Source organism: Ciconia boyciana, chromosome 10 (assembly GCF_034638445.1).
Source record: "Ciconia boyciana chromosome 10, ASM3463844v1, whole genome shotgun sequence".
Lineage (NCBI taxonomy): Eukaryota > Metazoa > Chordata > Aves > Ciconiiformes > Ciconiidae > Ciconia > Ciconia boyciana.
In genome coordinates, this window is record NC_132943.1 from 12131644 (window position 1) to 12148266 (window position 16623).

General features: G+C 40.9%; 1 protein-coding gene across 12 annotated transcripts in view; it reads right to left on the bottom strand.

Annotated features, from left to right (window-relative positions):
• Positions 1-16623, bottom strand: part of KALRN (kalirin RhoGEF kinase) — a 534671-nt gene that overhangs the window by 155874 nt on the left and 362174 nt on the right. For 10 of the 12 annotated variants that reach the window (XR_012044472.1, XR_012044473.1, XM_072875252.1 and 7 more), the window contains 8 exons: positions 13969-14187; positions 10439-10588; positions 9382-9496; positions 6611-6726; positions 5921-6043; positions 3183-3365; positions 1966-2084; positions 651-717 (listed from right to left, as the gene is read on the bottom strand). Coding sequence is in view for 10 of the 12 variants with exons in the window: in XM_072875252.1 (XP_072731353.1) it covers positions 651-717; positions 1966-2084; positions 3183-3365; positions 5921-6043; positions 6611-6726; positions 9382-9496; positions 10439-10588; positions 13969-14187 (1092 nt within the window). In the remaining 2 variants the exon portion in view is untranslated. The remainder of the gene's footprint in view (positions 1-650; positions 718-1965; positions 2085-3182; positions 3366-5920; positions 6044-6610; positions 6727-9381; positions 9497-10438; positions 10589-13968; positions 14188-16623) is intronic. The other 2 variants (XM_072875256.1, XM_072875249.1) reach the window with 1 other exon arrangement.

Consider the following 16623-nt stretch of genomic DNA (forward strand, 5'->3'; position numbering starts at 1 on the left):
TGCAGGCAGAAACAGTTGAAAGATAAGCTGATTTGCCACTTCAGTAGCATTAGATACATAAAAATCTCTTTCAAACTGCAGGAATGTGAAAGCTGACAGATTTCACTGAAGTACATTCTGCTTTTTGCCCTGAATATCACAGTCCCCTTCAGGAACAGCCTGCTGTAGAGCTAGGCAAGGTATTTGACAGTGCAAATCCAGCTCTTTCTGTAGCATGAGATGATCCAAAGGAATAGATTTGAGTTCTTAAGAAAAAGCTCCATGATTCAAAAAAGACTAGAAACCAACAAATTTCAGGTCAACGTGTAAATATATTGCTCTTTACTGAGTCCCAGGACATTGCTCTCACTCTGCAGGGCTCAGCACAGCTTTGTCAATAAAGGCACACTCAGGTATCCCTGGAGGTGCAGGCATTTACAGCCCAGCGTGGGGAGCACAGGGCACGGTTCTGCCAGCGGGAGACAAGCTCCCTCTGCTGCCCACCCAGCTCCCACCACCAGCAGGACATAGCTCTGTGGCTAGCCACCGATGGCCGTACCCTCACACAGACTCTTGTCAAGGTCAGCCTCTGCAGTACAGTGAACATCACCACGGCAAAGGATACCATGTCTTTGCTGAAAATACTGGAGAATTCCTGGGCCATAACTTACCTCTAAACATTCATGTAAGTCCCTGACATAAGCTTTTTCCGTCTGAAGCAGCTCAGCCATAATGAACCTGAAAAAAGAATTTCAGGTGTTTTGGACATTGTAGGCATTTGTACAATGAACAGGAAACAAAACATCCTTCTGTTGTCTTAATGAATCAGTGTACTTCTACTCTAAGACTTCAGCTGCCTCACTTTGCACCTTTCAGCTCCATGAATGAAATACCACTTCATACTCTAGTCCCTTGTAGGGTTATTTTCTAAATATGTTTTCTGCATAAAATTCTATTAAGTTGTATTTCTGCAACCCTGAGGTGTGATTTACTATCTACATGCCCATCCTTAACAGTCAACTGATTCTCAGAATTTTTTTTTCCCCAGGAGTAAGGACTTGAGATTCACCGACAACACTTGCGTCTTCACTAACAGTCAGCAGTAAGCCACCCTGAAACTGGAACTTCAGTGGCAACACAGATGGATTTGGGAGACACCACTACTTTGAAGAGGCTTCAACAGCTTGGTATCCAACTGGAGAAAATCCAGAATGCTGGGAAGCCCAACAACCACATCTGTAGTGCCTGAGGCTGGGCATCTTAAAGGTGAAATGCCCAATGTTTCGAAAATGTGCCACAGGCAGACCAAGTGTAACCACTGTTCCCTAAAGTAGAACTGTTTCTTATCAAGGTTATGCACGGTAGTGACAATTTCAGAGGGCTGAGAAGGATCGTACATACAAATGCTTTCCAGAATATTCTCGCACAAAAATTAAGACAAAATACTATGAAATTAGGCTGTTTCTAGATTTAAGTGCAACAAACACTTTCCAAATCTTTCCTCTAGTATGAAATATTTCTAGTTGTCTCAGTTCGACACCCACTGAAATATGAACCTAAACTTCAAGTGAAATCTTGTGTCACTGAAACCCAGTTAACTCCTCTGGATGTCATTGGAGTTTAGATGATACCTAGACATATACAGATGCTTTTCATTTTTTCTGTTCATTTTAGTTTTCACATACAGCCAGAAAGAAATCATGACAATGAGTATCTCCATGCCATCAAGGTCTAATCAAAGTGCTTGACTCACTCCTTTCCCTTTCCAAAAGTAAGTTCTGATTAAAAAAAAATAAATTCAACCTGTATGTTCTGAAATTCTCTAGCCTACCAGTCACAACTTCTGCCCTACACCTGTAGACTTATCTCAGTAGCTCTGAAGCTGGAAGGAGTTATAGGACTGTCAGTCAGTTCTGGTCATGCAAATATTATAGAATCACTCTTAGATAACATGTCATGGCAGACTGTGAGCGTTTGGGGACATACTCTTTCTTTCTGGCCGACTTTCTTTTTTCTTCATTGACTTCATGATTTGCATCTCGCAGCTTTACCTCCCGGTCTGAAAGACTTGCTGGAATAATGTCTAGTTCTAGGTCCTTGTTATCCTAGAAAAAGTGACAGTACAGATTTTAAATTAATTGTAACCCTCCTGTTGTGCAAAATGCAGCATGTTAATGAGATCAAATGGATAAGAAGGGACAAAAGTAAGATGAAGATACCAAAGTCAGAAAGAAGGAAATTCAAAAGAGATTTAGAACAACTACAGTGAGAAGGGAGAACGTGAGAAAGTGAGAGAGAAATCTTAAAAAAATGCCAACTATGAGATTTATTATAGTCTTCACTGTTACTCCTATCTAGAAATAGGTATTGACGACAAACGCCTGAATTTTACCTTGCTCCTTCACATCTAAATTAGTTGCCTAGTATGGGACTTCATAAATAGTCTGATAAAGTAGGGCACTATGCAGAGACAATCCCAACTTTCAATGGCCTTCTGCCATGGAAATACCTTTCCAGACTGCGGTTAGTAACTTCATGTAAACCAGAGACCTAACAAGGAACAGGACATTTAAGGTATATTGAGGGTGTAAGTGAAGGAATTTATTCCTCTGTCTTTGATACTTAATTTCAAAGGATGGTTGACTGAAATGTTTTTAAGGGTTTCTGCTTCTGGCCCTCCCCCTTAATACTGTGGCCAGGGAATAGCAGGAGGTTCTAATTTTTGTTTCTCTTGTGTTGCTCTATTTCACCTAAAAGAGCTCAGAGATGAGGTTGGGGATCAATTTTTTGGTTAGTTAAAGGATGAGAGAATGGAAACTTACAGTCAAAACCTGAGTTTGATTCAAAATAATGGTGTGGGAGCAGGATTTATGGCTTATGCTAAAGTTAACACAGACTTTTATTCAAATAATGTGTTTTCCCCTCATTCTCAGTAGCTGTATGGTCTCCTGGAGTATGGTGCAAACATTTGTTTAGAAAGTCTTTCTGATCTTCATCTATCTCCTCCTCCTATCACTGATCTGCCACAAAAAAAACCTTTTTCTCTTCAGAAACAGTTCTGAACTTGGCTAGGTAGGTTGGCTAGGTTTTAAGTGTTTCTAATGGACACATGATAACCTGCAGCATTCATACTATAGCCTTCACTTCCCTCTGTGACTTTCGGCTTTAGTATAAAACCCCAGCAGGACATGGACTTACAGTACCTCTGTATTGATTCCAAGGGCTTTTTCCAGGGAGTAGCGGTATTTCCCCATCCTGAGAGAGAAGTCACGGTAGCATTTGTCAACGGTGGTGACCCACTTCCTAATTTCAGTGGCGTGTATATGTCCTTTTTCTACAAAGCTGTCAGCCAGCTGGATGAGGAGCTTCACTTTCTCCTTTGTTTGCTGCCCAAAATATGGTCCTTGGTTATGTTGCATTACTATTATTTCCTTTGTTTTTAATTCACACAGCAGTCAGAAGCAGCTCACAATTTTTTATACATCATTAAAGAGTGCCTGTACTTCATCTTATACAGAATCAGATGCTTTAAACTTTGCCCAGTAAAACATGAAAGGAATGACATTTTTATAAGGACACTTATGAAGCTGCAGGAGATAGAAAAAGTCAAGTTTTTGAAACCACACACACACAAACACATAAGGAAAACATGTTGGAAGTTAGACATGCCTCCTTCCCATAACCAAAAACTTATTTTTTGTGAGCCTTTGAGTAGAAGACAGGATTTAAAAATCACACCTCATAAAATACACCAGGTTACTCTGAATCTATACCTAGGCGGTTCTGCAGACCTGTGTAGGCAGGTCATTAATACGCCACATATCAGTCCAGGAAGTGAGTCTGAGCCATTACTACTCTGTTTCAGAAACAAACAGAATTTAAATCCAAATTCCTGGTCTACTATAAAATCCCCCGTCAGTAATTTAGTTCCAGTTAGAGCACTATAAACTAAAAGATGCTTGAACTCCAAAACATACACTGAGACCCCGAACCTTCCAGAGGTCTTTTCTATTCCTCTTGGGCTCTGACTGCCCCTTAGTTACTATGGCTTTTCATGTTGAGGAACTTTGTGCAAATCTGGCACAAAAGAGCTAGTTACAAATTTTAGCTTAGATTCCAAATCTATCCTAGGAACTGAAAGTGCCTGGACCCTACATTTGAGCCAACTCAAGTACAAAATGCTTATAAAAACTGAGATATCAACTGTACAGATGGCACTCCAGCTGTAATGCACATGTTAATCCTCAAAAGCAAAAGAAGAATCAGTCGTATCCCCAGAGGTACTGGCAAGCTCCTTTTCAGAGATGGGGAGAACTTTCCACTCTGCCTGAAGCGAGGCATGCTATCAGGTACTTGATGTTATCACCAGTCTGGTCACAAATGGACAAATGCATGTCAGACCAGAAAACATCTATCAGATTTCAAACACAAAACTAAATTCAAGAAATGTCACCAGCAAAATAAATTAACAGCTGAATCAGAGGTCATCCTAACAAATTAATTGAGTACTTAAGCAAGGCTAGGTATGGAGAAGTAAAAATCTGACTTCCTGTTAAATTGAAAGGGTGTTTCATTCCCAAAAGCTACCGGTGTTTTTGCTTTCCAAACAATTGGTTTGGCGAGAAAGTTAGTGGGATCAGGAAGGCTTTCAATTACAGCTTAATTTGAGAACAACATCAGTCTGGGAGTGATATGCATTTACCAGATTGCACAAGGCAGTGAAAATATTCTAGGTCAGCAGTAGGAAGGTGATTTACTAGAGCCCTAGGGAGCAAGACTAGATGCGTCCGTGTAAGGAACAGCCAGTAGCTGTCAATAAGGAACAAGGTATAAAACTCAATCCTAGGCTAAATCAAGAGTAGAAATAGTTTGGAAACTTCAGGATGAATCAGGATTATTCTGATCAAAATTAAATTATAAACTGGAACATGATTTCAGGCAGACTGATTATGGGTGGTTAGAGGCCAGGAGTACTGTTAAAGGAATGTTGTACGGGTCCTGTCTGATTAAATTAACTTCCATCCACTGCTAGTTATCTCCCATTTTCACAAACATGCAAGCTAAGGAAAAAGGAAGGGGACAAGAACACCACAAAGCCTGTGAATCAAACCCATGCAAGTATGGAAAGCCTAATGAGGAATTTAAGGATTACGGAAGATCAATTTCAGGACACAGTGAAATGATGCTACGTAATACCAAAGCCATGGTCTTGCTGCAGTCCGACTTTGCAATTTAGATCCTTATCAGTTACTGTTAATACCCCTGTGGATTCACTGTCTGTGAATTACCTATGGTTTGAATTAATTTGGCTGAAACAGATCCAATCACCATTCCTCTGTAAACCCCACCAGATTTCTCAGAATTCCTCCATATAAATTAATAGGTTCTTGGTAATACAGCTTTGTATTAAAAAAAGTTCACCCCGGAGTTTACAAACCCATTTATTTAAAGTATTTTGTTGGGATCAGCAGATCATTTCTAATGATACAAATGATCACCTGTGATCAACCCAGCTGGAATTAATGAAACAAATTGTAGTTGTAATGACAGAAGAAAGAGACAGGGAATCGAAGATGACCTTGGACATGTTCAGATCAATTAGTTACTCTATACCATTCTTGTATGATTGTTTGAGGATGGAATTAGGGTATGTCTCATTAGGCTGCTGTGAACTCTGTATGCAAATGGACTTTCTCTTCCTGCTGATCAGAACAAAAATGCTCCATAACCAGTACAGACCAAGAGGGTCTCCTTTTTGTGCCTGTGTCTTGCTAAAAATGAAAGACCACAGTTCTCAAAAGGCATTTATCTTATGGGCTAGGAACGTCAGGAGGAAAATACAAAATCAAGAGAATATTATTACAGAGATTTAAGGCATTGAAACAGGATCATAAATATAGACTAAGGCAGATGCCATAATTAGATTAAAGTCACTGTTTACCTTTGCAGGTACTCTGAATTCCCCATATTCCTTCAGGAGTTCCTGAGTTTCTTCTGCTGATTCCCCTGTGGAGTTGTGAGTAGAGAGGTAATATTCGCCTGTTTCTTGGATCCAGTCTAAGGCCTGTGAATGTCAAAAACAACCAAAGGAAAAGCAAAACAAACAGTCTTTGTATTTCAAGAACTAATCCTCTGACAAAAAAACCTGCCAAATAAAGTATATCAAATCCATTGGGACTTAATACTCTGTATACTGAAACACTTTCTAGGAACACATAAAAATAATACAGTAATCAAAGCAGGTGGGAGTGGATACAAAAGGTGCTGTATGTTTCCTAGGAGAAAAAGGAATGTAGGGAATTCTACCTATATACAGATAAATATGCATGCAGGGAAAGCAGTTTTGTCATTCAGTAATAGCTCAATAAAACAAGTGTGCTCTTATATTTATTTTCAGACAAATGAACAAATCCAGAAATTCATCTGACCTGGCAAAAATACTGAGTTTTGTTGTTGGGTTTTGGAATTTTCTTAAATTGTTTTAAAAATCTACATTTGCCATGTTTTCAAACATTACACTTTTAAAATACAACTTGAGATTGCAACAGGAACCCCACACAAAGGCATTACATGCATACAAGAAATATTTGCACACTGCCAGGACAGAAAGACAAAGGGGTTTTTACGCTACCTGCTTGGCACTGCGCTCAAAGACAACATATTGTTGGCACTGATCTAATCTCCGCTTCTTCAGGGTCCAGAAGTGAAGGACCCGGTTCTCCCTCTGCAGCAGCTCACTCAGAATGGCTGTAGGGCAAAGGAAAACATCTGCATGATTAGTGATTCTGTGAGTGCATACAGAAATAAGCCATAAAAAGCTGAATTTTCTCACTCTGCCTGGACCGCACTCCCAAGAGCAGAGCCCCTGAAATTGTACTTCTTAAAAACAAGCATTGATTCAAAAGGGCTGCTTTAAAAAAACCAACCAACAAACAAAAACAACAAAAAAAAGGGCAGTTGCAGGGTTATCTGGTAAAGGAGAAGATGCTAGAACAGAGTTTGGGATTTACACCAGTAAATCCATTGGGGTACATGATTTCTAGTCCTTCTGTTCTCTTCTGTTGCTTATTTCAGGAGTCTAGCACTGGTTGACACAGGAGAAGTTGCCCTTTTACTGCCTTGTCTGTTGCTCTGGCCACAAGCTACCCAGCACTTGGCACCAAAGCCTACTGTCCCAGGCAGAGCTCTGGTCATGACTGAATTTAATTCAGACCTGAGCCCCCAGTTTGACATACCTGGTAAGGTTTCATATATAGTTGTGCTGCCTGGCGACGCTCTGTGTGCTGCTCCCTGTGCAGTTATTGCTGGGCTACGATTTTGGGTTGAGGCCTGGTATAGGTCCTCTAAACTGTTTTCTATGTGATGGGGATGTGACAGACACCCAGATTCAGGAAGAGACTGGCAGGAGACCTGCTAATCCTTGGAATGTAGGACATAGGTGTTTCTCCTTCAAAACCCAAGCGCTCAGCCAGACTGTATCAACTTGATAAAACGGTGTGATTTAAGTCTTTAAAAAGTACCATGGGTTTAACTGAAAAGGTTACACGCAGAGAGAGTGCAAGAGATTTACGCTACATAACTGACATAAACCTTCGTTAAAACTGAGCTTTTCTACTTAAACTGAGTTAAGTCATGTGTAGCTGGCAGCAGCATGGCTCATCCCAGCCGTGCCTGGGTACGGAGCTCAGGTAGCTGCCTCGGCAGGTGAGGCATGGCTGCCCTCCTGCCCTTATCCTCAAAGCGGAGCATCCACTAGAGGGGGCCTAGGCACAGGCAGCCCGGGCAGCAGCCGCACTCTTTTATATTAAAACGTTGAGTCTGGCTTCCCAACCACTTACAGTGACTTACGAACATTTACAGCACCTGTTAATAACCTCTCTCACCCTAAGCCCTTTCTGAATGTACCGATATTCATTGCTTATGTATCAGCACTGGTGGCAGCAAGCAGATTTGGATGTATCCCTCCTCATTTACAAGTGTGACACTGATTATGCTCAAAAAATTTGTAATACTTAATAGCAAAACCTAGCCCAGTCCCTGCTGAGGGAACTTCGTCTGAATGACAAAATTAACCTGAAGCTTGTCACGGGTGCTCTAGATCAGGTCTCTGCATAAACAGTTTATGCCAAATAAAACTAATTTTGTTCTGTATTAAAGACTTTGCTTTGGAAGCACAATAGGTATCCTCCAAAATGGTGCTTTTATTCTGAACTAAAGTGTCCACTTCAAAGATTTTCTGTGGAGAGACTCACCAAGCATAAGAATTACACGTTTGGCTCAGAAAAAGATGGATATACAAGTGGATTTTTATATAAGTGAGTAATTTCAAACAAGCTCAGTGAGGAACACTCACAAGCTTGTATCAGGTTCATATCTAAGGGCTTGCTGAGTCAGGATTTAATTAATGTTCCCGTGATTTTTCAACTGTAAGGAACAAAAATCCACAACAACAACAAGCATTTGACACAGTAGCGGTGGAAAGTTGAACAAAGTCATGTTAACATTGAAGAACTGGTATTGAAAGAAAGGAAGGAAAATAATCTCTTCAGTAGCACCAGTTTCATCTTCTGTGTATAACCAAAGTTCCCACCCTCCCACATATACGACTGCACTGATTTTAACCTGTATCTTTCTGCAGCTTGTAAGAAAGCCAATAATAATAACAAAAAATGGTTTATTTCTGCAGAATCACTTTGTTCATTCTTATCAGTATCTTGCAGCATTGCTAGGCACAGATTAACAACTGTTTAGTTAAGCAGAGTGGAAACAATTCAAACATCTCAGATGTATCATCTGATTGTAAATGGTGCTCTTTTGACCAAAGGAAAGTAACTACAGGCAGATACTTTTGCTGAGGATTGTTTGATGTGGTAGGACATCAAACAGGATTCCAGGGACAAAAAAATAGCAGATCCATCCTAGGGACAAAAAAGCTTGGGGTTCATTTTTTTCCAGTGCTCAGCAGCAACAGGATGCATCTAGACATTGTATTTGATATGTGCTTATTTGTTTATGCATTTTTAGATATTAAGGCAAAATAGTGTCTGATCATCTCAGCTGACAACCTACATGATGGGGGATGGCACAGCGTCACTACCATGGACTTTCCTGACAAGAGAAGCCAGACAGAGCCCATGTTTCAAACCACTTTCCTTTTTTGCCCCACCAACACTTGCAACAGCAGAATTCTGTATAAGAACTCATGGCTAGCAGAGGAGGGATGACTTTCTGAGAGGCTTCACTACCATTGCTAAAGGTGTCAGGCATATGTATAATTTTAGTGGCAGCAGATGGCAAAACTTACGGTGCCTTCTCAGCATGTTCACAAACTTTAGGTTGACCACACAGTAGAGGGGGAAGCAAACAAAACCTTCAATGCTGTCATTGCACCAGTGCACCAACCTTTCACTTGCTGCTCGGGACCCCTTGTATGGCTTGCTACTCCAGGCATGCTGACATTGTTCCGGTGGATGTACTTGAGGAATACCTCAGCGTTCCTTCGTGCCAGTGTACAGGCCTAAGAAAAACAGCCCCCACCAAAAAGAATCAGTAAAGATGAGCAAAGAAAGCGACCCAAGGGAGTTCTCTGCTTATTTTGCAGGGAGAAGTTCTCTTTCATATGGGAACATGAGAGCTTCAGCTAAGAGTCAATAAGCTCAGCTAATAAACTAACAGCCTCATAAATGTATTAAAAAATGAGTCATTTTGAATATAGTGGCTCATTTTATATATTAAGGGCAAATTAATGACAATAATAAAACAACTGGTTGTAAAGAGCTAGTATATCACACATTTTCAATCTAACCACAGCTAACCCATCTCTCAAGAAAAGTACTCGTTGTTTCAAAAAAAATGTACAATATAGAGGCATAATTTCTTAAGCCTTGCCTGCAAGCATAGTTTCATGTTGTATATCAGTTTTAGTGGAAGGTGGGAGGCTGGCTGTCAATTGACTTGTCAGCCTGTCAGCTCCACAGTTCTTACAAAGCAGCACCTGGAAGGCAGAAGGAAATCTCTGTCTCCATCCTGGTGCTGCCTTGCAGAGACAGAATTGCTTCAGTTGTTAGTAGCTCTTCAGTTATTGGCTTGGAGGACAGAATTTGAAGTGCTGGATGGTTTGTATAAGCCAACACCAAAATGCCGTATAATACCTGTCATTTATAAAGCTCATAGGCGATTTTGAGAATTTGAACTTCAAACCAGCACAACAACCAACATCCTCCAAGTGCAATGCAAATAACACCTGATTAGTCCTGATAACATGTCTCTGAGATATGTATTGATAATAATGCTTAGTACCCCTACTATAACAGTGTGAAACTGGCCTAGGGCTTATACAGCCAGGCAGTAGCTGAACTGGAATTACACCTCAGAGCCTCCTCTCAAACTCACCAACACTGCTCTAAATTGACTACTTAATGGGGAGTTTTCCTGATTTATTAGAGAACTAAAATGAGACCTTGAGAAAAGCCTCCTTCTGTTCCAGATGTTTGCTGATCAGAGGGATGACGTGGTCTATCTCAGCTGCCGGTCCAAGTTTATCTCGACCTCCACACCAGTCTTCATCCCGTCTGTATTCTTGCTCCAAGCTCTCTAATACACTGCACACCTGAAACATGCCCATAGCACAATAATTCAGTTATCTACAATCATAATCAGGAGGAACATATTCAGTAAAAGACTATGACCAGTAACATTTCAAATCTAAATGTTTTGGACTATGGGCCATGGCATGGAGGATAAGGGGGTATGAAACAGGCCTTGGACAGAATGATCTAGAAGTTCTTCTTACCCATAGGGATCTCTACTGTTTGGGATGCAATTAATCTGGTTTAAGGGTAATAAATCCTTCTTCTCATCCAATGGATAACTGGGGGGAAGCTCAAAAGGTTGAATCAAGGCAGGGGTCAGTGTTGGCCCCAGTGGATCATTCAGGAAACAATCCCTATTCCAGAACGGTGCTTTAGATGTGTTTAAATCCCACTGAAGTCAAGGGACTTAGCACATACTTAAAGAAAAACACATGCTTAAATACTTTCCTGAAACAAAGTCTGAAGCTGGAACTAATTCTCTTCAGCTGCATGTTAGTTGCTCCCTATACAGCTTTTGTAAAGACTGATGGAAACCAATAGACATTAAATCAGTGTTGCAACCTAGGTGGATGCAGGTGTTCCACTGTACAGGGCTTACACAAGTATCTTCTATCTTTGTAGAATAAAGGGAATGAGGTAAATAAACCAACACAGTCTGGAAACTGTGTGTGCAGTGGCCTTGGACAAGGCTGAGTCTTTTGTGTTGCAGATCCTGAGAATGACTCTTAGTGGCCTGTGCAGACACCAAAAAAACTACAAAAGCTTTCAGGACCATTTGGAACTTTCCTCTTCTCTCCCAGAGGGCTCTTCCTACACACTCCACTGCTGAGATTACTCAAGATCCAGTCAGTTATTGCTGGAGGTCCAGCTAACCATGTTCACCTTTTTCTTGCTCACTCCTGCAACTTTTATATGAACACAGTTATAAATCAGAGGACCCTAGATACTCAAGAGCATAGCCTGGAAGAGATTCCAGCATTACTACCAATCCTCCCCACTATCACAGGTCATTTTCATACAACTCCATTCATGAACACATCAAACTCAGTTTTAAAACTGGTGAACCGAAGTGAACTGATCAACGTACTCTGCTGCCAGGCTGTTCAAGGACCTTATGCATTTGACAATCTGAAATAATCTCCTTGCTTGGATGTAAACCAGCACTCACCCTCAAACATTTATTGGAGAGCAAGTGCCCCATGTGTTATTCAGGCACAGAAAAGCATTTCCATTTTACTTCTTAGTTCTTGAAAACTTTGGTACTCTATTGGACTTGGGTGACTTGAAAAATGAAAGTAGATGGACTACCTGGGGTCCACATCTTTTCAGAAAGGATGATCCTTGCACATGCAAATATCATCTCTCTGTTAAGATGATGAGATCAATTAATATAAAGTGGGCTGTCAGTGAAGTCAGAGAGAAACTGGGCTATTTGAAAGCCAGGGGCTCCACCAGTTATATCAAGAACATAGTATGCTTGGGGAAGACAGGCATGAAAAAGTTTGTCTGGTTGTGACAGTCTCTCCACCCTTTGAGCTGCTTTCTCTAGATACTTGGAGAATTCAGGATCCAGTAAATTACTCAATCCACTTTCATCCAGTCAGGGAGCAGACTGTTAAGGACCGTAGCTCAGTCATGCAGCCCAAGAGAAGATGACAGACTAGTGAGTTTATGCAGCAGTGAGTTTATGAGCATTCAAAGACTGAATGATCTTTGCCCTAGACATTTGCTGAATAGACACAACTAATGAATGAACTAGTGGGCACTGCGGTATGCTTGTCTATGACTTGGAAACAGGAAGAGAGACTGAACTGATAAATTACTGGCTATGCATATTTTGGCCAGCACATTTGACTGTCTAAAGCACTAATGAATCCCTTAATGGTTTTCATTTCTCACAATCCTCCACCAGCAGTAAATCATTTCAATCTTGAATGCATCAGGGACTGTAAATCTGTTTGAAACTCTTCACAGTGAAAGACATTCATTATAAGGAATGAATTCATCTTAAACAATCTTAAAAATGCATTAAACAAATGACATCAAAAAGTGGCCCAAGGATCATCTACAGCCTCGTTGTTAAGGAAAAAATAATCTCTTTCCATAATGATATATTTAGTTGTGCTGTGTCTGGTTGTCTAATTGAGGAACTAACTATGCGATAATAACAATAGAAAATGTAATGGAAATCACTGCTGCCTTTTGTATAAAACCACAGGTTCCTGCAATGTCCATGCTAACATGAACTGCCTAGCTGCAGTAAATTACATCAGGCAAGGCTATTTGAGTATCCACACTATGACACTAATTCTCACTGACTACAGTATAAATGGCACCTGCTTGTGCAAGGGATGAATAATCCCACCATACCAGCAGCTAACTGGAATGTGTTTTGCAATTCATGGACACATGGAATAAAGTAAAGTTGTGTCAACATATAACGGTTACTGCTGTAATTATCTGTGTTGCAGATGAATTTAAGAGAAATCCCTTCGTATCTTGGCATCTTTTTCAGCATGGTGGTGTTTAACTACTAGTGAAAACACTGACTAGTACTGCTCACAAAGTAACAAGTAATTAATTGCAAGCAGTTCTCAAGGAAAAGCAGATTTATATTCCTCAAAATTAACTCTGTATCATGAGAACTTGAAACTAAAATGGCAGGATTTCAGAAATTCTTGCCATTGGAAAGGGGACAATTAAAAAAAAACCTTCAAGAATTACATTGCTTCACTGAAAACTTTAAGATGAATGTTATTGCAAACTGCTGCCTTTTTTGTTTGTTTGGTTTTGGTTTTCTTTGTTACAATACTTGTCAGAGAAACAATTTTGACTAGTTCAAACTTTGGTTTCCACATGTGGCTTCGCATTGCTATGCCAATGGAGCAAATGTCCTTTCAGTTAATTTTGCCAATGCTGCGAGGTCCCTTGCTGGCAGAAGACCCTCTGCACTCAGGGTCAGAGTAGAAAACCCCCACCTACCAGTGCTGCTACATCATGGAGTGCACTCACATTGGTATTTACTAGCTGGGAGTCACCTGAGGGCTCCACACTGGCCCTGTTCAGGTGACACAAAGGTTTATATGCACCTAATGTGTGGATGGAGACATGCAAACATATGTAAAAAGACAAAAGGCAGTTTTTAAGGGCAAGCAGGGCTGACTGAAGCCACTTTCTTCCTATTTTTGGGATTACTCAAGGAAAAGAGAGAAGAATAGGCACTGCTCCTTAGTGGTATTAGCAGAGCAGGTATTTGGAACAGTTCAACACTCTGGAAGAGTGGAGAGACTGCACTGCTGATCTTGGTGAGAGGCAAGAGCTTCGCACTATACGCTAGGAGCTAAATCCCAGGCTGTAGCAATATGCTGTGATACAGATAGGATACTGTTCAGCTCACCTGCTCAGAGGTTTTATAGAAGGCCACCGAGGCATTGACAAGTTTGAGCCTGTCCTCCATCTTCAGCATCAGCTGCTGCCAGTGCAGGGCCACCTTTTCGGCACACTCTCTGATAGCATCAGCATCATAATGCCCAGCCTGTAGCAACACTTCGGCTTTCTGCTGGACTTGCAGGGCACTCTGGTGTGTCTTCTGTAAGGAAGTGGCATGAAAGAGGGACTGTGTATGAGGGGAGGAAAGAGAGGTTGTATAGATGTGCCAGATGTATGGTAGAAAGGTGAAGCGAGGTGTGAGCATGGAGATGCGAGAGAGTGAAACATTTTCAGAGTTATCTTCAGTTAACAGTTACTTTCTGCAAAGCATTTTAGTTTCAATTATTCACACACATTTGCAACATGTTATTAAAGCTTGGGACAAGCAAGCACTGGCTAAGATGGGTTAGCTCCACTGATCAGCTACTGCCCCTTGGGCAACAACCCGGGGTGGGGTTCCCCATGGATCCATTTTGACAACCCCAAGGCAGGCAGCTGTTATGCTGAGCTCCCACCCAGCCGGTACTCAGTGCTGACTGCATCCCACACAATCTGCAGATACAAAAGCAAACACCAAAGAGTTGGCAAACTATGGGCCTCATCACCCTAATTTGACTCTTGCCAGGCAGTTTGCTGGCATCAGCAGTTTTACTCATGTGTGTAACTGTCCTGTCCGCAGGATACAAAACATCAACTGCAGAAGACATGAAGATGCCTTACTAAATGGCATGAACTATATCACAAATATCAGCCCCTACATTTCTGAAAGTCAGTTCACTCATATTGGAGCTACACTATGCTACCTTTAAGGGCAGAGCTGGGGGGAGTGAAGCCATTTTCTCCACTGTTCCCCAATTTACTCATTAGCCACTTCATAGGCAGGACTGAATTATCTGCTCCATTCCCCAGCCTACACCAGCTCCTCTCAGAGTAACCAAGTGGTGGTTACATCTTCCTCTGTGGGTTGCTGAGAGGAAAATAGCCCCTGGCCCTTCACAGCCTCCTGAGTAACTGTGTTCAGGCATGGTTTAGTCCAATATTTGATTTTAATCTTCTGAACAGAAGCCCTAAAATATCGCAAAGACTCCTCTGTTCTGCATCCCATTTGTAACTGCTGCTGACAAATTCTCATGTGATGCTTTTATGATCTAATCCTTGAACCTGAAAAGAAGCTTGCAATCATCTGGTAATACACTGATGAATAATGCAATGTAGAGAAAGCTATTAGCAAAAAAAGGATTAATACTTGGCAGAAACATTTAGGAAGATGTTCAAGAACAACTGGTTAAATTTAATATCCAGCTGCTTTACTGATGTTAGAGTTGTAATACTTGTTTTAAATAGACTTTAAAGGATTTCAACTGAAAATCAATTCCACATCTAGAATGCCTTTAGAGAACAGTCTGCCCTGTGTGCTTTGCTGATCTCTTCCCCATATTGAGCTTTAAACACTTTAAAGATTTTATCTAGTGTTTTCTCCCTTTGAAAACTTATTTTCCCCTTACTGTGGCGTAACCCTCTTCTCCCTCTGTGATTTGCATTTACCACCAAATACAAGCATTTCCCAATGGCAGCAAGCTGCGATAACACAGCTAGTGGGTGTCTTGTTCCCCACTGCTGTCTGGTGACGGCTGCCAAGATGTGGTCAGCAGAACTTGGTACCAGCCAGCTCATACAGAATTGATAGAAAACTTCTTCCTTTTCCCTTGGGAGCTGCAACAGCTGCTCCTTCCTTACTGTGAGTGGAGCTGGATCAAAATAGGTCATTAGCTGAGGTTTAAACTCTATACTTACTAGCAACACTATAATGTATACTGACTTAAGTAAAGTTTACCAGAAGACATAAAGACACTTTTCCCTCTCAAAATCAGGCATCTCTTCAAATCTCCATTATGGAAATATTATTTTCATAGTTTAAAGTTTGGTTTAGTTTTGGTTATTTTCAAACATATATAAACCACAGAAAGGGATTTTCCAACTTGTTCTTTGCTCTGTAAAAAAGTAACAATTAACATAATCTGGGAAGCATATACACCTTGTTAAGCAGGAACAGGAGAAAACAATGACCCCTCTTTCTCATAACTGGAGCAAGCACACCCTGTGAGTGTAGAGTTTGTTCATAATGACAAAGATGTATAAAGTACTGAGCTGAACTATGAACTATGAGTGCCCTACTCAGGGGAGTCCATAGCCCTCTACTACCTTCTCATCCAAAGGAAAGCAGCTCAGAGGAGGTGTTATTCCTCCTGCCATGTCCTGGCCCCGTGAGGGAGGCAAATGAGTTGGCCCACAATTAGTGTTCAAGGGCCAGGTCAAAGATGTGCTACTCCAGGGCAAGCAGGGGCAAAAGCTCAGTTTTGCAGGCAATTCTTAAAAATCGCCCCTCTTGCCTCTTCTTCAAAGTAAAGTTATTTGAGAATGTGGATTTGAATGAATGTCTCTTCTACTGTCAACAAAAGGACAGTTGAATGAAACAGAGATTTCATGTGATAGCATTATCCAGTAACAAAGATATTCATAAATGAATGCTGTGCAATGATCTGCAAATCGTGGATATGGGAAAAAACTGACTTCACAAATTTTTCTCATTTTCAGATCACTTTGTGAAATTTAATCTTCTTAT